General features: G+C 46.9%; 1 protein-coding gene across 1 annotated transcript in view; it reads right to left on the reverse strand.

The window, feature by feature from the left end:
• Positions 1-1196: 1196 nt before the first annotated feature.
• Setd7 (SET domain containing 7, histone lysine methyltransferase) overlaps positions 1197-22971 on the reverse strand; it is a 42068-nt gene continuing 20293 nt past the window's right edge. Inside the window, exons 4-8 of the mRNA XM_028873343.2 lie at positions 18357-18546; positions 15627-15708; positions 12659-12776; positions 8568-8725; positions 1197-5070 (exon numbers count right to left, since the gene is read on the reverse strand). Of these exons, the coding sequence (XP_028729176.1) occupies positions 4890-5070; positions 8568-8725; positions 12659-12776; positions 15627-15708; positions 18357-18546 (729 nt within the window). The 3' untranslated portion in view covers positions 1197-4889. The remainder of the gene's footprint in view (positions 5071-8567; positions 8726-12658; positions 12777-15626; positions 15709-18356; positions 18547-22971) is intronic.

The raw sequence follows: 22971 nt of genomic DNA on the forward strand, positions 1-22971 counted from the left end.
GGTGGCCCCTGCCAGCGGCTGCCCTCTCTCTCTGGGAGAGGGAGGGCAGAAGGCAAAAAGCATTGGTAAATCTGTGAAGTCCCACCCTGGGGTCTGGACCCCAACTCCACTGAGGGTAGCCTCCCTGACATTGTGACTAGGCAGTTAGGGGTGGTAAGTGAAGGTGGCCGGGAAACCCAGTTCTGAGGTCCACACGGCCAAGTCTGGTTTCTGATTCTGCTGCCCTGCAAAGAAATTGTGCTCCGAGAACTGCACCAGTATCTCTAATGCCTCGATTCTCGCTCAGGCCCCCCAGGGGGCCTGCAGGGAATCACTAAAAGGTAAACACACCTCCATTAGCACCGAACTTACCACCAGAAAGCGGCTGAGGCACTGGGAAGCCTACCTGCATCAGACCCACCCCGCCAGGAGGGGGGCGCCAGTCAGAGAGCTCTGTAGGCTTTTGATTTCTAAAAATGAAAACTGATCTGCATTATATCTCAATAGACTCAGATAATTCTCACCAAAAATTTTGTCGTGTGTTTAAATAGCACTGGAATAATTCAACTTCATTTAAATATATTCATTCTACCATGAAAATATTTCATACAAACATCTATTTACATACAAACACATTAAAATTTGTGAAAAGGGTTTCCACCCCTGTGGCTGTATGGCTTGAAATAGTTTCATTGCTTTGAATATGTATGCACACGTTTGGCAAATAAAACTTTTAAAATTTAGTATTATTGAAAACAACCCCCCAAAAAAAACAAAGAACAAAAAAACCCCAAACCAAACAAAAAACCCAACCCCCCCAAAAAAAAACTCTCCAAAACCAAAAAAAAAAAAAAAAAAAACAAAAACAAAAACAAAAAAACCCAAAAAAACAAAAACCCTGACACCAAGGCTTAAAATTTCTGAAGGGAAAAAAACCCAAGGTGTATGTTGAGGAATATATCAAGGTACCTCAAGTACCTGTAAATTGAATATATTTTGTGAACCTTTGATCTGCAGCAAATAAACATTACAACTATCCATCTTGCAACATAGTTTCACTTGTTTGTCTAAAACAAAAGATGTCAGGATTCTAAGTCGCTACTCTGAAGACAGAACTTGGGGAGGGCTGTGTGAGAGCAAACAACACCCAGGATTTTTGACCTTCCTGGAAGATTTTAAATATTATATCTTGCAGTGAGAAATTTAGATTTTTTTAAAAAAAATCTATTAAGTGAAGATTAATAAAAGTGCCACATACTGTCTCACTAAGACAAACTTTTAATTCAGTGTTCATAATTGACTCCCCCCAGTATTAGGGGTGTAATCCAGGGCCTCCATAGTTTTTAGGCAAATGTTGGACCACTGAGCTATATCCCCAGCTCAATGCAATTTTAATTGTCACAATTAAATGTTATAAATGGTTACATGGCCTTGACAGTGTGTGTGTGTGTGTGTGTGTGTGTGTGTGTGTGTGTGTGTGTGTCAGGGTGGTGGTGGTAAGGAAATCGTTTTTCAAGTGTGATGAACCCCAAAGGGTAATGAAGCTGAACTCTAGTCCCAGTCAGGTTCAAAGAGGTCTTGACAAAGAATTTCCTCTGGGATCAAGCGGGTTAAAACAAGAATAGGTACTAAGAAACTCAAGTCCTCCCTGCCTGTTACTTTCTAGCCTCATCTCATTCTTTTGCATCCTAAATTCAGTCCTTACATTCGCTTTTGTTAGTTCAAACAAATGCCCCCTAGGGGACATGCTCTGTAGATTAGTTCCTATTCCTAAGTCTAACACAACAAGGTAATAGTTCGTCATAGAAAAGTTGCTAATGATGGGTCAAGTCATGCAGGGTTGAACCGAGACAGCTCTGAATGAATCCCCTCCGAGACCATGGCGTCAGTCAGTGCAAGGCTCCGACTGTTTGGAAGACAGCGGAAGGTTAAATCTTTTCCCCCTACCACGTAGAGTCTCAATCATGTCCGCTTGTGATTTTGATCCTGATGGAAGACCAGATTTATCTGCTTCTTATTTCCTACTACAGCAGATGGGAAGTAAGTAGAAGGTGCTTTTCCACTTTGGGTCAAACTAGGAACAAACCTCAGCTCCCCCTAAGCAGTGAATTCTCTATGCAACCTTTACCCTGCTGACTCCTCTACCTCTCCAGTGACCCTCTGGTCCCTCTAAGAGCTGCAGCCTGTGACAACGCTGGATATCTCGGGGAGTGGGAGACAGGATGACAGGACCAGGTCACTCAGGGAAAAGCACACAGTGTGAGAGGAGAGGAACTCTAGACATAAAGAGACGGAGCAAAGAGCTGGGCTGCCGTTCTGCTCACACACCAAGGCTTCTCACACAGCAGAAGGAAAAGGGAGAAAGACACAGGACACACACAGGAAGAGGGAAGACCGAGCAGCTCAGCTGCGTGGATTGCTTCCTGGGATTTGTCTAAGGGTCACGTACACAGCGCTGGGCTGCAAGCCCAGACCGCCTTCCTCCAGTGTGGAATGTGAAACGCAGATTAGCTAGCTCCCCAGCCACCGTCCCTCCATCCCTTTATATTTATACATTAAAAAAAAAGATTTTTTTTTTTTTGTATGTGGGGGTGAACACATGCCACACTGTGTGTGGTCAGAGGACAGCTTTCAGGGGTTGGTTTTCTCCTGCTATGGAGGTCCTAGAGATGAACTCAGGTCATAGGCTCGGCAACAAGCATCTTTACCTGCTAAACCATTTTGCTGGCCCTCAAGCCCCCAAAATTGTTTTTGAGTTCCATTTGAATGAGATCGCTAGAGTAGCCCTTTAGGATAGAAGGGGAGCCCCCGTTGCAACCAAGACTAGGTTCCAACTCCAGGTGTGAAATCCTGGGGCGCACCATCCGAGGCGGGACCTGCCCTCTCTCCCTCTGCCTCATCTCTCGACCGATTCCAACCCTGACTGGTGGAGCTGAAGAAAGCCATCTTTCTCCCCAAGGCAGCTAACTCTCTTTGGACACATTTACATGAAAGCACCTCTCAGAATTCAAATCCACAGACCCCACCCTTCCGTCACAGTTTACTGAGTGGTCTCTTTCTACAGAATAGAAGCAATCCTATCCTGGCGACTTGTAGTCTAAAAATGATTCCGTCACCTTGCAGGAGACCTCCTCAGAAGTTCCAAGGATGCTTCTCCTGAGTGAACTATCTTCTTAAAAGCTTTCAAACAGGGACGTGACCAGCTCTCCTGGAAAGCACCGCCACCTAGGTGCAGAGCCTGAAGCTGGGTGTGCCAGGAAGCTTGTAAAAGAGCCCAGGGTGTGGCTATCGGAGCTGAGGGCTGAGTCTTCCATTCTGGGGCTGCCGACGGGCAAACAGTGTGGAGCCCCAGATGGAACACTTGTGAAAGCTGTTGTTAAAGAGAGCAACCGACAGGGGGAAAAAAAAGAGCCAACTGCCCTCTACCTGTCTCCTCCCTCCAATCCCACTCACTCCCAGCACGCATCTCTATGCATTCCGAGCTCCCTCAAAAGCCCAAACCAAGCAGGCCACACACGCGGCACTGTGGACAGCTGCAGACTTCAGCAACTGTGGTTCCCAGGTTTCCTTGTGACAGAGTGACGCCTTGGGGGAGGGTGTCCCCCCCCAACTCAGCATTCATTCAGAGCAATCCAGTTATGTTACAGATCTAATGTGCTAAACTAAAACAATGGGTTTTCCTCTGTATTTCTGCAGTTGTGAGTACATATGGCTTGTGTGAGGTGGCAATATGCTAGTGATAGAAAGTGCACAGGTGTGAACTCTGGGCTCGCAGAGCGTGGAAGCAGTTAAGTGCTCGGAGACCACTGTGGTGAGAAGCTTTAGCTACAGATCTGACTTGCACCTAGTGATCAGCGTGTCTGTCTCCTGGCACTGGTTTCAAAGAGAACTCTGCATTCTGGGTTGGAATGCAGGTTGGCTATTGTATTTCGAATTCAGTGAGCTGTGTCACAAGCCAGACTGCACTAGGTTATGTACAATTAGTGTGTACCCGAGGAGAAAAAATTGCCAGCACTACTGGATATACTGCAAAATTGCCACAATGACTGCTTAGAAATATTAATGTTCCTCTCTTCTTCCGGAAAGTGTATCTTACAACTCTCTTGTAACTTAATGCAAACAGAGCAAGTTCATTTCTTCTCACATCTGAAAGCAAAGGTATCTTTGTTTACATGCGAGAATAATAAGTCTATAGTAACAGTCTGGCCCTATGAGCCAGTACTTTATATCAGGACATAAGAATGAAATGATAGAGAAAGAACCAGAGAGACCTGGACACTGCTATGAATGCAAAATCCATTTGGAAGCTTTCTCTTGTAAAGGATAGCTAAGATAAGAAGTGAGGCTAGAGAAAAGACTCAGAAGACTGGGCTTCGGTTCACTAGGGAGTAACAACAGAAACAAAGCCATTCTATTGCAAGATACAGATCAAAGGTTAAAAGGCAAATAAATGACCCTACATTTATATAAAGTTGTAATCACTTCCTGCCCCGCAGATGGCAACATGCAAGGGTGATCGAACACCATTTGCAATGGCCATAGAAAAAAACATCATGGAAAAAAACCACTGACAGAAAAATGACTGAAGAATCCCAGTTCCCTTTTTCAACCCAATCATTTGGTATCTCTGAACGTGGTCCAGATTTAGACTTCAACCATCAAAGAACATCATGCTGTCTACAGTTCGACAGTACCTCTCAGTGGGGCGTTACTGCAAGGCTAGCTAATTTTAAATCTGGTATGAGTAATACAGTCAAACCTAGTTAGTATGCGAGAAAGTCGTTGCTAACGCAGGGTGAGAGGATGTGATGTCACAGCATGAACAGTCCCTGGTTGTCCCGTTGTCAGATAAATGTAGTGCATAGATCCAAGTTTCTATTCCAGGTCTCCGGACCCCAGGGCCAGGTCTTTCACTTTTGCTGGGTGGCCTGGAAGGCCTTCAGCTCCACCTGGTACCACTCAGGGGCTTCGGGCCCGCTCTTCCCAGGGGGGCTGTGGTCATAGCCATAGGCCACGGTCAGCTCTTCCTCAGCTTCCACAGCTCGCAGGGTGCGGATGCACTTGATGGGCCCGAAACGGGGGTGGACAAACCTGAACATCAAGATGGGAAAGGTCATTCCTGGGCCAACCCAGGACCTCAGTGGTGGAGGGGAGCCTCTCGCCCACGGACACTGGCTGGGCATCGCTCCTGTGTTCTTAGGGTGTGGGCATGCCTTCACTGGCTTCAGCAGGAGCTTCTAAGACAAGGAGTGTCTCAGCCCCAGCCCCAGACCGGCTGGGTCAGAACACTCCAGGTTGGGCATGTAGCTCGGTTGGCAGAGTGTGGACCTAGCCTGCCTGGGGTCCTGGGCTCTCTCTTCAATATTTCATAAACCAGGCATTGGTGGTGCATGCCTGTAGTCCCAGCACGTAGGAGGTGGGGCAGGAGAATCAGACATCAAGGTTATCCTTGGCTTCATAATGAATTTGAGGCCAGCCTGGGATATATAACATCCTGTTTTAAAAATAAAACCCCAAATCCCACAGAATACCTCAGACAGTGCACTGGCATTTACTGTATTTGTGTGTATGTGTGTGTGTGTGTGTGTGTGTGTGTGTGTGTGTGTGTGTGTGCGCGCGCTAGAGTACTTGCCTGGCATGTAGAAAGCCCTGGCTTTGATCTCTAGCCCCACAAGATCACAATTTTGTATGTATGTGTGTCTGTCTGTCTGTCTACTCACCTATACACAAGTGTGGTAGTTTGAATGAAAACAGCCCCCATCGGCTCACAAGGAGTGGTACTATTGGGAGGTGTGGCCTTGTTGGAGAAGGTGCATCACTGGGGGTGGGCTTTGGGGTTTCAGAAGCCCAAGCCAGGCCTAGTGTCTCTGTCTTCCTGCTGCCTGTGGATCTGGATGCAGAACTCTCAGCTACCTCTCCAGCACCATGTCGGCCTGCATGCTACCCTGCTTCCTGCCATGATGACAATTAGCTAAACCTATCTCTGAACGGTGAGCCAGCCCCAACTGAATGTTCTCCTTAGTCAGAGTTGCTGTGGTCCTGGTGTCTCTTCAAAGTGACAGCAACCCTAACTAAGACAGGAGTGTATGACTGTAGAGCTCTGGCTTGCCTGGAACTCACTCTGTAGACCAGGCTAGCTTTGAACTCAGAGAGATCCACCTGCCTCTGCCTCCCGAGTGCTGGGATTAAAGACCTGAGCTACAGTGCCAGGCAACTTTGTCTTTAAGTTGACACGTTTCATTATAATTTGTATCATATGATTTCAATATGAAAATTAATAATGCTCCTGAAATGGAGATTTGATTAACTTTCTAGAAGATCCACTGGGATGGGGGAGGGGAATCTGATGTTGAATTTTTGGGCCTAAGGCTTCTTTTCCAATGTTCTGGTCGCTTTATTCCCATGTTCATTGTCAATGTCGACTTTCTATTTTGATGTTTTTGTTGTTGCTTATTTTTTAATTTAATTAATTTTTTGTTTTGTTTTGTTTTCAAGACAGGGTTTCTCTGTGTAACCCTGGCTGTCCTAAAACTCACTCTGAAGAACAGGCTGTCCTCAAACTCGAGGTCCGCCTGCCTCTGCCTCCCAGTGCTGGGACTAAGGAACTCGGTCTCCTCCTGCCTCAGACTTCAGGGAACTGGGGTTATAGGTGGGCATCACCACACCCAGCATCCCTTTAGTTTGAATAGACAGAATAAAAAGGAAGAACTTGGTTTCAGGTGCTAGGGCTTGGCCAGGGACTGCACTGGGCCATTCCACCTCCAGATCCGAGACTTAACTGACTGGGAGTTCCCAGGAGAACTGAATGAGATACACCGTGCAAAGCATCTGGAGTAGGGCTAGGGTATGTGGGCAGAGTATGAGTTAGCACGTGGAGCTCCTGGGTTCAATCTCTACCACAAAGAAGGGGGGAATGAGGGGGAAGGGAGAGAGGGACGCAGAGGGAATGCTCAGAGCCCATGGCTATAGAAATAGTAATGAACCCAAACCTCTGGGCCACATAGTCCTGGACCTTGGCTGACACGTTACCATATTTACAGGTAGGGAAAGTGCTCGTGTGATTGTCTCTGGGCATTTTGTGCCAGACTTCAGTGAAAGCAGCAGAGAGAAGCGCTGTCTCACTTAGATTAACGCCAGTGACTTGAGGAGACACACAGATGCCCGGAATTGGAATCTGAAGTTTACATTTGGCTATTATTCAAGGAGTCATTACCCCACAGAATGGGTTTTGGCCACACTGGGTTTGCTTGCAAAACAATTATCAACAACAAAACAAAGAAAACAGGCAGGCAGTGGAGGCACACGCCTTTAATCCCAGCACTTAGGAAGCAAGATCTATGAGTTCAAGGCCAGCCTGATCTATGAATCCAGGACAGCCAGGGCTACACAGAGAACCCTTGTCTCAAAGCTCTCCCCCACTCCAACAAACAAACAAGGAAGCAAGCAAACAAACAAAAAACCCACCATCAACAACAACAAAACAAACACCACCAAAGAAACCAAACCAAACCAAAACAAAAATAAAACCTGCTGAGCAGAGATTGACTTTGCACAAACAGAAACTTCTCTTGTTTCCAGTTCTCTATTGCGTTTGGAGAGAAAAACTGTCCTTGTGAAGCCACAGACAGGCCTGATTCCGATGAGGGGTCTGAGTGGTATGTGGGGGCTGTTGTTATTGGGCACAGCTGGGCATGGGCTGTAGCCAAATTCACGCTAGCTAGCTGTGAAAGCCCCGAAGCTAATAACAGCGTCAGCCTCATTTCACATGACACATGTCCTTTGCCATCTCAGCCAGCCCCTTAGAAGCAGCTGGAGCACCAACACTTGTTCCTGGCTGCCAAGGAGAGCTAGTCACCGCCAGGATGATTTCCAAGACATCTCAAGGACGAGTCTCAGGACATTTCCCAGCAGGCGCCAAATCCTGGCAAGGCCTCACAGATGAAATGTCCAGATCTTGCAGAGCAGAGAGACTGTCAAGCCGGGCAGGGTTTGCTCTAGGGCTACACTGCCATTCCCATTATCTGTGTGCACATGTGTGTGTGCGCTCGTGGTTATGTCTGCACCTGAGTGAGTACGCGCAAGCGTGTGCGTGCGTGCGTGTGTGCGTGCGTGGTGCGTGTGTGCGTGCGTGTGTGTGTGTGTGTGTGTGTGTGGCCAGTGAGCCCAGGGAATCACCCTGCTTCTGCCTCCTCAGTGCTTGGAGTACCCTCTCCCAAACTCAGCTTTTCATATAGGTGCCGGGTGGAGACTGCACGCAAGTCGCCACGCTTCTGCAGCAAGCCCTTGGGTGACTTAACTGCTCCTTCCCTCTCTAGCCCCGCAATGTAATCTTTAAATGAGGGGGAAAAAAAAAATCTAAGGGCAAGTAAGGACAGCAGTAAAACGGCCACCATATTTCTCTGATAGTTCTACTTCCGAAATCACTTCCTTTTCATCTCACGGCTAGAAAGCAGGCTGTTTAGATCCTGAGCTTTAAACCACAAGGCTGAGGAGCACGGCCAAGGGCCCACCTCTCCCACGCCCTCCTGGGTCCCTCCTGGAGCCCCTCGGCATAGATCCTCCCAGCCACTAGCTAGCCTCCTACTCACATGTCATAGATGCAGTTTGGAGTGAAGGAGTGGTTCGCCTTGTGTCCCAGGGAGGCACAGTACTTGGATACACGGTTGTAGGGCTCAGGCACGTCAATGACGGTTTCCTCGTCCAGGGACAGAGTGTTCCCGTTGAGGGCCCAATCCCTGCTGTCAACCTGCAAAACACAGGGAAGTGGCGCTGGAGAGGGCCGCTCTCCCCAAAGCTCAAGGCACAGCAGAGGCTCTACCTCGTTCATCTTAACGCTTCAGAGTCTGAGCTCTGCAGACGCGAAGGAAGCCGGCCAAGACATCTTCCCACACGAGACTGGCGCAGCCAGACAGCTCAGCTTACTGTTTATTGTATTTTCCTTGTTTTATACAGAAGAAAAGGGTTTTGATTCTTTACAAAGGTGCACAAAAATATCAGATAAACTTGAACTAAAAATAAATGAAGAGGTTGTTGAGAGGGTTTTGTGGGCACAGGTGCTGACTACCAAGACTGAACGCCTGAGGTCAGGCCACAGAAGCCACGTGCTTAGAGAGAACCTACCCCTGGAAGTTGTCCTCGGCCCTCCACTCTTGAACAATGGCACATGATCCTCCAAAGAAATACATGGTTTTGTTTTGGTTTATTCCCTGAGATAAGGTTTCTCTGTGTACCGCTGGCTGTCCCCGAACTCACTCTGTAGACCCGGCTGGCCTTGAACTTGGGAGATTTGCCTGTCTCTGCCTCTCAAGTACTGGGACTAAGGGGTGTGCCACCGCTGTCCAGCCAGCAATGTATTTTAAAAACATCTGAGCTAGAGATGGCTCAGTGGTTAAGAGCACTGGCTGTTCTTTCAGAGGACTCGAGTTCAATTCCCAGCACCCACATGGCAGCTCACAACTGTCTGTAACTCCAATTCCAGGGGGTCTGACACCTTCACACCAATGCACATAAGATAAATAGAAAAGGAAATCTATAAAAAGGCCCACACCTCTGCCCCAGTGGAGGAACCAGGGTGAGCAGGAGGCCGTCTGCAAGCCAGTGTGCTGGTCTCCCTGGGCTCGCGCTCACCACCTAACCAAGCACAACCACTTGGCTTCTTCAGGCTGGACACTGGGAGGCCACAGAAGAGCCTGATGGGCCCTTTTAAAAAGGGCCACATTTCCATAGAACTTGTAAATCTAGCAGACACGTGCAACCTTCCGACACTGCGACACAATTGTCATCTACATCTCATGTTTGTGAGCCAAACCATCGAGTTTAAAACAAAACCATCTCTCTTTAAATTTTAAGTAAACTTACAACTTTGTGTTAGGCTGTGTCTGAAGTTACCCTTGGCCCCAAGTAGCCTGTGGATCACAGGATGGACAGACACCTCTCCTAGATAAACCAACCCTTCCTCTGAGACATTGCGTTTATGACAGTCAGTCGATAAACTGGGCAGTTCCACAAGCAGCAGTATCAAACATGAGGAAGGTCCCCTTGGATCTCATTGTTCCCAACCTATCATGTAACCACGCAACACTGACAGGTTGTATGTAGTGTTGTTTGCTGTAAATTACTCTTAGGTGTATAGCAGAGTCTAAACTTCCCTGGGTGCCAGGGGCCTGTGAATCATCACAGCGGCAGATGCTGGCTTTGCTTGAACTGTGCCTCCCACGGCATTTGTGACCTTGGGCAAACTGTTTAATCTCTCTAGGTTTTTGTTTTTCTCATCTGCAAAATGTTTGAATGAAGAGGCATGGGTTTAATATTTAAAACTTTTTGAGGCTGATTTATACAACTGGAAGAAGCCACACCTGACCATATGACCGGTCACGGGCAAAATGCAGACACAATAAACATATAGAATAACTGCTTCCCAGCTATATACACAAAAAACACTAAATTTCATATTTTGACTGGGGTCTCATCCCTAAGATGATTATAAAAATGCAAATATTTAAAAACCCTGGATTCCTAACATTTCTGGACCCGGGCATTTCAGATAAGGGGGGCTCCACCTGTAATACACCCTTACCCCAAAGCCACCCTTTCCCTGCTCAGTGTCTTGGACCTTCTGGAGGCCTGGTGAAGCACAGCCATCTGTGTGGATGCCATCTGCTCCCCCTGAGCATTTTGTTGTCTTTTGCCTGCCCAGGTGCTTTGAATGTGTGACTAATGGGAACAATTTGTGGAATGTTCTCTTCTTAGCCACAGGAATAAGTGGCGGAGCAGAGACCTGAGTGTGAGGAGGCATCACTCAGGACCTAAGCCCTGTGCGTGGACTAGAAGTGTGGCCATGATGCGGCTCAAGGACTGTGCTGGAGGCTGCAGACTTGGCCCTAAACAGACACCAAGGAGTCAGCTGCGAGGTGGAGAAACAACCAGGGCCATCAGTGAAGTTCTCAAACATGCCAAAGACGGGGTTTTCAAGGCAAGGGGTGGTGTGTGTGTGTCACAAATATGTATGGGGAGGCTGGAGAACAACTTCAGTGTCCTTCCCGGCTGTTCTCCATGTTTGTTTACTGTGGTGGTATTGTGTTCCCCCAAATATTGTGCACCCTAATAAACTTATCTGGGGTCAGAGACAGAATAGCCACTAGATACAAAAGCTAGAAAATGGTGGCACTCACGCCTTTAATCCTAGCATTCCAGAGATAGAAATCCTTCTGGATCTTTGTGAGTTCAAGGCCACATTGGAAATGGCCAGGCATGGTGACACACGCCTTTAATCCCAGAAAGCTAGCCTTTAATACCAGGGAGTGGTGGTAGAAATCAAAAAGATATATAAGGTGTGAGGACCAGAAACTAGAAGCTTTTGGCTGGTTAAGCTTTCAGGCTTTTGAGCTACAGTTCAGCTGAGAGTCATTCAGATATGAGGACACAGAGGCTTCCAGTCTGAGGAAACAAGACCAGCTGAGAAGTTGGCCAGGTGAGGCTAGCTGTGTCTTGTTCTGTCTCTCTGACCTTCCAGCATTTCACTCCAATAACTGGCCTCAGTTTGATTTTATTAATAAGAACTTTTAAGATTCCTGCTACAGTTTACCTCCTTTCCTTTCTCCTTCCTTCCCTCCCTTCCTTCCTTGTTTTGTTTTTTGAGACAAGGTCTTTCTGTGTATGTAGCCCTGGCTGTCCTGGAATTCTCTATGTAGACCAGGCTGGCCTGGAAAACTCACAGAGATCCGTCTGCCTCCCCTCCTGAGTACTGGGATTAAAGGTGTGCGCCACCACAGCCAGCAAAAAGTGCAGATCGCCTTTTTTTTTTTTTTTTTTTTTTTTTGAGACAGAGTTTCTCTGTGTACTCCTGCCTGTCCTGGAACATTTTCTCCCCCCTCCCTCTCCTCCCCCCCCCCCTCTCTCTCAGATAGGACCTTCATCTATACAGCCCGGGTTTTGCCTGGGACTCATAATTCTCCTGTCTCATCCTCATAAATGCTGGGGTTATGGAAGCACACTTCACCTGACACACCCTCACGATTCTGAGAACAGATGATGGACAGGTTGAAAAGGACTCATTTTCAGGTGTTGAGGCTCACATGGGGACACAGCTGTACAATGTCAATGACACTTGGCTCATGTGATCCTCATGCTTTGTGCTCCCAAGTGCTAAGATTACAGGCATCCACCACCATATCCTGCCTTATTAAACATTTAGCAGTTGAGTTTGGATTTTTTTTTTCCCACTGAAACACTTTCTAGCAAGACAGAGGCTATTGTATGGCTTTTCGTTAACAGAGGTAGGGGACGTCCCTAAAAAAGCACCGTGTTGGAGGCATTAGTTACTAAGAATCTGACTGGATCTTAGTTTCAGATGTTGGGTGTTGTTTAGAGGAAATCCGTGACTGTCATCATCCCACTTTTTTTTAAAAAGATGTATTTATTCATTATGTATACAGTGTTCTGCCTGCATGTATGCCTGAGCACCAGATCTCATTATGGATCGTTGTGAGCTGCCATGTGGGTGCTGGGAATGGAACTCAGGACCTCACCAAGAGCAGTCAGTGCTTTTAACCTCTGAGCCATTTCTCTAGTCCCATCATCCCGCCTTCTAGGAAGTAGTTGTGGACCATGAGAGCAGCTTTATCTGAGCCCTTTGGTCAGTTAGGCTGGTGCTCACCTCTTCCCACCTCTTCCCACTTACCTCTTGGTGTGTAACCCGGACTCCATTATAAAAAGACATAACAGTATTGGGTCCTACTGCTACCTTGGAAAATAGTCCTTCTCCGGCACTGGAGATGAGAGAGTCGGCAACATAAACTCTAAAAAAGAGGAACAAAGAATAATAAAATCGTGAGATTTTCAGATCCAAGATGGATCATTCTTGCTGCCAATCACCAAAATTCCATGATAGTTACTGAATCCCAAATGACAGTTCCCAGTTAGTCAACAAAGAAGGAGGGGAGGGTGAGAAATTACACCACAACATGTTAGCAACAGTAATGGAAGAAATAACTTTTGTCTCTTTAAGAGTAGTATTTACAATGAACTCCACCCGCCTCCTTTAGATGGGGTATCTGGCTTAGGGTATCTGCCTCAGACTTGTTCTGGAGCCAACGACAATCAGAAACTTCATTTTTTTTTTTTTCTTTTGGACAGGGTTTCTCTGTTTAACCCTGGCTGTTCTAGAACTCTCTCTGTAAACTCACAGCATCTACCTCCTGCCTCTGTCTCCTGAGTGCTGGGATTAAAGGCGTGAACCACCTGGCCTGGTCATAACCACCTGGTGGTAACTAGGGACTTCTAATCCTCCTGATTCCACCTCTTGAGTGACCAGTTTTCTGTGGTGTTGGAGATCAAACCTAGGGCTTTGGGAATGCTAGGCTTGTATCAACTGAGCTGCATCCCCAGGCCTCAGATGATGTCTTCTCCTGGGCTGGGGAGATGGCTGCTCTTCCAGAGGATTTGGGTTTGATTCCCAGCATCCACATGGCATCTCACAACCATTTGTAACTCTAGTTCCAGGGGTCTTAGAGCTGGATTTCATGGAGGCATTTCCTTCCTCTCTGATGACTCTAGCTTGTGTCAAGTTGACACGCAAACCAGCCAGCCTAGTACTTGATAGACCTTTTTGAAAAAGAAGCGAATGTTTATAGTTAATGACAAAAAAACATTCCTCAAATTTACTAACACTGTGCTCAAATTTCTCAAAGCCAGGCAACAGAGGAAGACTATTATTTAGTTAAATGCCAAGATGGACTGTTTATACAAAAAGTGACAATTAATGAGACATATCCAACAAGCGTTTCCCTACAGAGGGGTTAAAGGAGAGGTCAGCTAACTACAGGTCAAATCTGACCGCCGCTCATTTTTGTTGATAAAGTTTGATTGAGACACAGCTGCCTTCCCGAGTTGGTTTAGGACTGTGACTGCTGTAGTCAAATGTGGAGCTGAGTCTGTGCAATGGCCAACACAGGGCCTAAAGTCCCCAAGTTGTTCTTGGTGTTCTTTCACAGAAAAGGGTCCCTAAACGCTGTCTAAGAAGAAAAGCACCCTCGGCTGCGGAACAGAGGTGATAAGAGCTTATGTTCCACTAACAAATCTTTGATTTCTTCATTTCTCTGTGCACTGTGATGGATGGCCCCATTAGGAAGTGGGCATCTGTAGTTTTGGCTTATTTTATGGACTGGGAAGTCTGAATGATTGCTTCCAATTCTGCTCCTTTCCTGTGACAGAATGAAACATGTCACCCTTTCGCCAGGTGACCTCGTGACACTTCCTTCGGTGCAGGTGAGGCACACATCCCCATCCTGCTGACCTAGCTAGCAGATCATGGAGGAGGCCCTGCTGGTGGGTCTCAGGTGTTAAGAGACATGGCGAGTTTTTGCCAGTCTCTTCCAGTTTCCATTGTCTCCAGGAGAAGAATATGTCCGGGAGGCTGTTGTTCCTTTAGTCAGAGTCTTGGAAGGAAGAGATGAGAAACAGACCTGAACCCGACTTGAATCCTGGAGCTCAGCCTAGTCCGGCTGAGCCTGGTGAAGCCCAAGTAAAGATGGCTGAACCTAAGCCAACCCACGGAACCATGAGTATAATGTAATACAAAACGTTGGCCTCCGTGAACAGCTGAGCGTTTTAGAGTATTGGTTATGCAGGATTTCACAACAGACTAGGCTGATAGATACAGTTGGCCCTGTGGTGTTTGGGGGTGAACACAGTAGCCAGTCTACACCCACTGGCCCTGCGCCAGAACCTCTTGTCAAAAAAAGAGGACATTCTCTCCCTGCCTGTGGCACTGTGGGATCAGCACTGCTGTCCTTTAAATCAGGAAGAGCTTGTTTCTTAGCCGGGAGCAGAAAGTAAACAAGAGGTAAGCCACGCCCCCAAGGGCTGTCCTTTCTCAGCAGACCAGCCAAAGGAACCACGCCCGGCTGTCCTTTCTCAGCAGACCAGCCAAAGGAGGTAAGCCACGCCCCGAGGGGCTGTCCTTTCTCAGCAGAGCGGCGGGCGGTAGGAGAATAACGGGAATTCTGAGCACTGAGAGTCCACGCTAGAGGGCAGCCATCCTCCAGGTTAGGTATAGAACGGACAGACCTGACACGGAGGGATGTATTTACGTCTGCCATTGCTGCCTTTGCTTCTATCCTGCCTTCCCTGAGGAGTAAAGAAGTTGCTTTATGTTCCAAGGGTCAGGCTGGAGGTATAGGCTAGATTGACAGAGCATGGATCGCTCCCCTAGAGGACTGCATCATCAAGAGCCTTGAGAGCGCCTGCTTCCAAGCATGACCCAAGGCTGAGCCCTTCCACATGGTGGAAAGAAAGAACTGATTTCAAAAGCTGTTCTCTGATTTCTACATGCGTGCTACCCCAAGCCCCCCGAGTCCCGAGAAAGGGTGGGACTGCCTGACCCAACGCTTTACCTAGAGAGTTCATTCTAGGACGGACAAGACATGAAGCTGCTTGATAACGTAGAAACCTTCCGTGGACAGCCTCTATATAGGAATATAGTCTTCCTTAGAATGCACAAATACTTACTAGGAAGTGTGCCAAGGAAAAGTACTCATGGAGGGGCTTGGCGTGAGCAGGAGCCCAGCCTGAGCAGAGAGCCACAGAAGCTCAAGGGTCCCACCACCAGGTCCTAGACAGAGCAATGAAAGCCACAAGGAAAGAGTTACCTCTCGGACTCATAAGGGTCTGGAAGGAGGGCATCACTAGAGATGCAGGAGGAAGTCGATTTATCAAAGTGGTACACGGAACCTAGAAGGCAAACCGACAGTCAGTTCAGGTGGCGAGCCCGGCAGGACATGCAGATGTGGCCACCCAGTCACAGGATGAACCAAACAGTCACACAGGCCACTCTGGTCATGCCAGCTAGAATAGCCAAGTGGGCATCTGTCAGGTTTACTCTTTGATTATGTTTTCCAATCTTGTCCTCTTTTTCTTTTTCCTTAGTGAGATAGGACCTTACCAAATTGCCCAGCCTGGCTTTGTACTTGAGATTCTATAGCTGGAGGTTTTCCTGTGCTCACCTGGCATCAAGGACCCCACAACCACTTATGAAATAATCACTCAGAAGCTTATGTTAATTAAAACTGCCTGGCCATTAGCTCAGGCTTACTACTGACTAGCTCTTATACTTAAACTCAGCCCATTTCTGTTAATCTATATGTTGTCACGTGTTCCGTGGCTTTACCTGTGTGTCATTACATGCTGCTCCCTGGACATCGGGCTGGCATCTCCTGACTCAGCCTTTCAGCCTTCCCACAATTCTTGTTTGCTGCCTGGCTACTGGCCAATCAGCAGCACATTCACAGCATACAGACCATCCCACAGCAAGATCCCCTTGCCTCAAACTTCTGAGTCTGGTATTACAGGCCTATACTTACCAGGCCTGATTTATTTAAGTCTTAATGCACAGCCATCAGACTTAACTCTTAAGATTCCTATTTGTTGATTTCCCTTTATTCATATGTCTTAAAATCTGCTTGTGTGCTTAAAACTTCAAGCAAAACACGTTGCAGAATTTTGGATTTCTCTGATCAGAGTAAATTGGATATTGGTTTTTAAATTTCTTTGAGGTTTTCTTCATACCAGACAGTCTGTAAAATGTATAGCAGAGGCCATCAGTTGACTTCCTCACTGAGAGTAAACTCAGCCTCACAGAATTATGGAGAACAATATTGCTCTGCATGAAGACTCACCTGACTTCTAGCATAGTGGCTCAGATTACTGATTGGTAATCAGTCCCGAAAATAAGGTATGCAACTGTCCTAGAATTACTGTTGGCTTTCTGTTGACCTTGGCCAATCTTCAAGCGTACAAGGTATGTTGAACTCTCCAAGTGTTCATAAACAAAGAAACAAGATTTGGACCCAGAGCATGAACTCCTGCAAAGCCAATCATTTTTAGCACTAACATCACTAACAATCCCATCAATCGGTTCTTCAGTAGTTACCATGGTTACTGGCCCCTTTCCTGTTTTTTAAAATACAACGTAAACCTAAATGAATGTCACAGACCTAAGCTAGACTATGATCCAAATCAGTCTGTAATTGCCTAGGAAACAGACTACTTAAGTATTTAAAAAAGAGAATGTTCAGTTGAGGGACTTGGTTATACAGGAGACAGAAGAGCTGTGAAGCCAAGCAGGGAGCCAGCAGGAATCTCGAAGTGGGCATGAGCAGGAAGCCTCCACCGACCTACTAAGCTGGGGATGGGAGAGGAGGTGGTGGTGTGTTCTTTCCAGGCTCCATAACACATCTGTGGCCAGCAGCCTCTCCAGGGCTTAAACTCAGCAGTCAGATACAGAGGAGCCTGGGGACAGGAGCAGCTGCCTGGCAGAGGACTACAGGGATAATGTGATGGCTATTCTTGGTTGTCAACTGCATCTGGAATTAACTAAAACCCAAGTTGGCTAGGTGCACCTATGAGGGATTTCTCTCTCTCTCTCTCTCTCTCTCTCTCTCTCTCTCTCTCTCTCTCCCTCTCTCTCTCTCTCTCTTCCTTCCTTTCTTTTGAGACAGGGTTTTTCTGTGTGTAGCCTTGGCTGTCCTGGATCTCTCTCTGTGGACCAGGCTGGCCTCAGACTCAGAGATCTGCCCACCTCTGCCTCTCGAGTGGGATTAAAGGCGTGTGCCACTACAGCTCAGCCACCTTGTTTTTTTTTTGAGACAGGGTCTCTCTCTGTCTGCACCTCTCCAGTGCCATGCGGCTTTTGTACTTAGGTTCTAGAGATTGAACTCTGGTCTTTAGGCTTAGGTGGTAAGAAGCATTTTATCAACTGAACCATCTCCCTAGGTTCTGAAATAATAGTGAATATACAGAAAAGTACAAAGAAAGAAAGACTCCTCCCATTTAGTGTATATGTGTGTGTGTGAGTGGTGTGTGTGTGTGTGTGTGTGTGAGTGAGTGTGTGTGTGTGTGAGAGTGTGTGTGTGTGTGTGTGTGTGTGTGTGTGTGTGAGAGAGAGAGAGAGAGAGAGAGAGAGAGAGACACGCATGTGTGAGGTCAGAGGACAAATTTCAGGCGTTGACTCTCTTCATTCACCATGTGGGTCCCTGAGATTGGACTCGGGTCGTCGGCCTTTGAAGGCAGCTCCTACAGCTGCAGAGCCATCTCCGACTTAATCAGCTGTCCAGTTTATTTGGGTTTTGGCAAAAATGAGCTGACACTCCATTAAAGTGGGCTCCCCAGAGAAGAAAAGAAACCTCTTTGTAGGGCAATGGTGGTGCACACCTTTAATCCCAGCACTTGGCAGGTGAGGCAGGAGGATCTGTGAGTTCGAGGCCAGCCTGGTCTACTTAGTGAGTTCCAGGACACACAGAGAACCTTTGTCTCGAAAAACCAAAACCAAAACCAAAACACACCCAAAACCTCTTCAACCTGTCACCCACTGGATGACTCACTTCCAGACGTCAGTTCAAAGTGTGGCCTCCCTTCTTCGGTGGCCGTGAGGATGGCCAGTTTCCCTTCAATCATCTCTCCATCGATGAACTTTCCATAGAGCGCGGTCCTCTGGTCAGGGTAGACGTAGGCTATCTTCTCTCCAGTCATCTCTCCGTCTTCGTTGACTTCCCCGACGAGGCTACCTCCGTCCTGGAAGGAGAAACCCAAACCCAGAGGTTTTATATAACGTAGTCGTGGACAGGGTGTGAGTTCAGGAAGTTCGTCTTCGGCAACCCCCACTGTGAAGAGCACCAACAATAACAATAGCTGTTTAAGAATCTGGAGCTTTTCACAGGAGTGAGAGCTCTTCATGCCCCTGCAGGCAGCTCCTCCGCCATACACACAAATATACTTCTGGAATGTTCTATGCACAGGGACAGGTATGCCTCACTTAGAGTAGGAGACTGGAGTGCACTTGGCAATCCTGAAGTAATCCTAACCTTGGTGTGTTATCTAAGAAACAAACACATCACACTCAGAACAGACTTGCAGACATTTAAGGGAAATATAATTAAGCACACACCTGTAATATATTAAGGGAAATAGATTACAGCATAAATATATTACAGTACACATCTGTAATCTTAGCACTATGGAGGCAGAGACAGGCAGATCTCTGATCTCTGTGAGTTTGAGGCCAGCCTGATCTATCCAGGACAGCCAGCACTACATAGAGAGGCCCTGTCTCAAAGCAAACAAACTTCACTGAAAATGAACCCCCCCTTTTTTCCCCTTTCTGTAGCACTGGGGTGAATGCAGAGCCCAGGACCTTGTGGGATTGTACATGGTGAACACTCCATCCCTGAGCTAAATCTCCATGCCTTTCAACATGCTTACGAATTCATTTGGTCTACCCGAGTGAAAATAGAATTGCCTGTATCTTCTAAGCGATAAGCAGCAGACCTGGTCTCTTCCACAGCACTTCTTTCTTTCATTCTTCATTTGTGGCTCCCCTGCCTCCCCGCAAGAGAAGGGCCAGCTTTGCTTCATTCCATAGGACAAATGTTAGAGTAATTCCATGTCCTGCTAAGTGCCAGGGTCACAATCGGTAACTGACAAATACCTGATTTTTTTTTTTAACTTTCTGTGTATGTTCCTGTATGTGTGCATGGGTAAGCATGCACCGTGGTGCATGTGTGGAGGTCAGAGGATAACTTGCAGAAGTCCCCCACCACGTGGATCCCAGGGGGCCCGTCATATCGCCAGGCTTAGCGGCAGACGCCTTTACTCACGAAGCCATCTCACCGAGACTTTTTAGTTGAACTTGGCCACCACAGCATTATGGCTAATTTAATTTAGGGTGCAAAAGATGGGCCCCTCCCCTGGAAGTCCTAACTGCATAACTTACCAATCTGAGTCCTTTGTAAGCTTGCTGAACAATTTGATACTATGGCTCCTCAGACAGCTTGGTTAATGACCTCAGCTCGAGTATCTGGGAACGGCTACCCAAAGCTGCAATGTGGGGTGATCCTCTGTGTCGCTTACTGAGACAGGAATAAGTCATTATGTATACTCTTGGTTATTGATAAGACCAGGGAGCAAAATGTAGCTATAGTGGCTGATAGGTCGCCCATGCTCCAGTGGCTGGCCCCCACCCATGTACCTGCAGAAGTACTAATGGGACTCAAGGGATTATTTAAAAAAAAAAAAAAAAAACAAACAAACGAGAGAAGAACATAAAGGTGGGAGCTGACATGTTGGGGGTGTATATGATGAAGACATATTGTATACATGTGTACGAAATTGTCAAAGAACACATGAAATATTCTCTAAAGATGTCACTGCATATATAGGTTTCAAAACTTGGCTCTACTCGGCGAGATGAATGCAGGAAATGGTCTCAGTGTACCTTCGATCTCATCACGGGACCTCAGTTGATCCTAGTCAGTAGCAAAGTGACAGGGAGTGGGAGTCTCCGGGAATTCCTGTTTTGTCTCTCTCCCATCCTCTTCCTACACAGGGCTCCACTCATCCTTCTGACGAGTCTCTCTCAAATGTCAGTGGTGCCCCAGCACAGGCATCGCGGGGCTCAGCCTGGCCACTCGGAAAGCCCACTTCCAGCCTTCTGGACCTGTAGGTACCTTGGCACCTGTCCATCTGCTTCTCTGCTTCTACCTAGACAGTCACCTAAATGATGTCTGATGGGTCAGAGCTGACCAAGATGATACCTAAATGTTTGGGCAAGTCTTAGACAAAGATTAACCACATTCTTTCCTTAAGAGTACAGTTTCTGGGTTGGGGATTTAACTCAGTGGTAGAGCGCTTGCCTAGCAAGTAAGAGGCCCTGGGTTCTATCCTCAGCTCAAAAAAGAAAAAAAAAAAAAAGAGTACAGTTTCTTTTTAAAATTCTCTCTCTCTCTCTCTCTCTCTCTCTCTCTCTCTCTCTCTCTCGTTCTCTCTCTCTCTGTGTGTGTGTGTGTGGTGTGTGAGAAAGAGAGAGAGAGGAGAGAGAGAGACAGACAGACAGAGAGACAGAGATGGAGACAGACAGAGAGCTGTTGAATCCCTGGAGTCCCCAGTGTGGATGCTGGGGTCCAAACTCCAGCCCTCACGATAGAACAGCAGCAGCTCTTAACTGATGAGCCATCTCCTCAGCCTCAAATTCCCAGGCTTAAGCCCTTCTGTCTCAGGCTCCCCTGGTAGCTGGGTCCACAGGTGCATGATCTGTGCCAAGCTTAACTGAATAAAAACACAATTGTGTGGTTGGGCACTGTCTCGTGTGCCTTTAATCCCAGCACTAGGGAGGCAGAGGCAGGTGGATCTCTGAGTTCAAGGCCAGCCTGGTCTACACATTGAGCTCCAGGACAGTCAGGACTATATAGAAAAAAAATCTGTTTCAAAAATAAGTAAAAACCAACTGTATTTGAATGACATTGGATGTCCTGCTCTATCTCTCTGCCTTATTCTCTTGAGGCAGGGTCTCCCTGAACTTGGAGGTGTGCCAGCCCCAGAGCGCCACAGTGAGAGCTTTGTGAGTACATAAGTGACCAAGCCAGCCAGCCCTTTTACTTGGTTCCTGAGGATTTAAACTTAGGTCCTCACACTTGTAGCAAATGCGCTTATCTGATAAGCCATCTTCTTAGCTACTTAAATGGTTTCTAAAGAATAATACTGTGGGGCTGGAGAGATGGCTCAGTGGTTAAGAGCACTGGCTGTTCTTCTAGAGGTCATGAGTTTGATTCCCAGCTCCCACGGTGGCTCACAACCATCTGTAGTGGGGTCTGATGCCCTCTTCTGGCATAAAGTCGTACATGCAGATAGAGAACTCATATACATTAAATAAATAAATAGATCTTAAAGAAATAAAGTAAAAGTATAAAGGCTGTTTATGTTGTTTAAAAAAAAAGAATAATGTGAGCCGGTGGGATGGCTCGGGGAGGTGGGGTGGGGGGGTTGGGGGTAAAGGTGCTTGCTGTATAAGCCCGGGGACCTGAGCTCAGGTCCTAGGTGGGAACAGAGTATGGGGTCCACAAACTGTCCTCAGATTGCCGCCACACACATGCCTGCCGCACAAAGCCCTATACATCATGCACACTCACACACAAATAAGACATAAATAAATACAACAACGTGCAAGTACAATTACCCGGGATTACTTTTCTTGTTTTACATGTAATAATTTGCTTTTCTGGGACAAAGTTTTACTGCATAGCCCAGGCTGACCTCAAACTCTGTATGTCATTGAGGCTGACCTTGAACTCCTGATGCTCTTGACTCCATTCCCAAATGCTGGGAGAGTCCAGGCAAGCACCACTGTGCCTAGCCGGTCTTACTAATAATTTAGAGTAAGCAAAAAGGTATTTTCACTTAAGCTCTGGACATGATAAAACAGTAAACAAAATATATCTTAAGGTTTACTTTTCAAAACATAGTTTTAAAATTCATCAACAACAGATGGAGCATTTGAAATGCAAACAAAAATTATTAATTCCCAACCATGGACTTTGCCATATCTATTTGCTGTAGTGAATTCAAAGCCAGCACTGTTACCAAACACTTGAAGGCAAGTTAAGTTAAATCATCTTAACATAAGCAATACAGTCCATGACGCACCTTCATAGTGAGGAGAATGTAAAAGTCACGCTGCAGTGGGGTGGTGACTCCAGAAAGGATTCAGTCTCGCGTATCAGAGACCAGATAGAATTAAGCAAGAGCTAGGTGAGATGGCGCATGCCTTTAATATTAACACTCGGAGGCAGAGACAGGTAGATCTCAGACGAGTTTGAGGACAGCCTGGTTTACAGAGTGCATTTGAGGCCAGCCAGATTACACAGTGAGGGCCTGTCTCTCCCCTATATGCATTTCTTTATTCTTTATTCTTTTTCTTTTTCTTCTCTCCTCTCTCTCTGTCTCTACTCTCGACACAGGGTCTCTCTACACAGTCCTGGCTCTCCAGGATCTCACTATGTACTGGGATTGAAGGCATGTATCATCCCACCCAGCCATCCCTCACACGTATTTCAATGATGAAATATCCCACCACTCCTTTCTACATGCCAAAGGAATTAAAAGCAATTTGTTTTTTTACTTTATAAAGGGCACAATAAAACTAGTTTGTGCCAGTGATGAGTAAAT

Source organism: Peromyscus leucopus, chromosome 6 (assembly GCF_004664715.2).
Source record: "Peromyscus leucopus breed LL Stock chromosome 6, UCI_PerLeu_2.1, whole genome shotgun sequence".
Taxonomy (NCBI): domain Eukaryota; kingdom Metazoa; phylum Chordata; class Mammalia; order Rodentia; family Cricetidae; genus Peromyscus; species Peromyscus leucopus.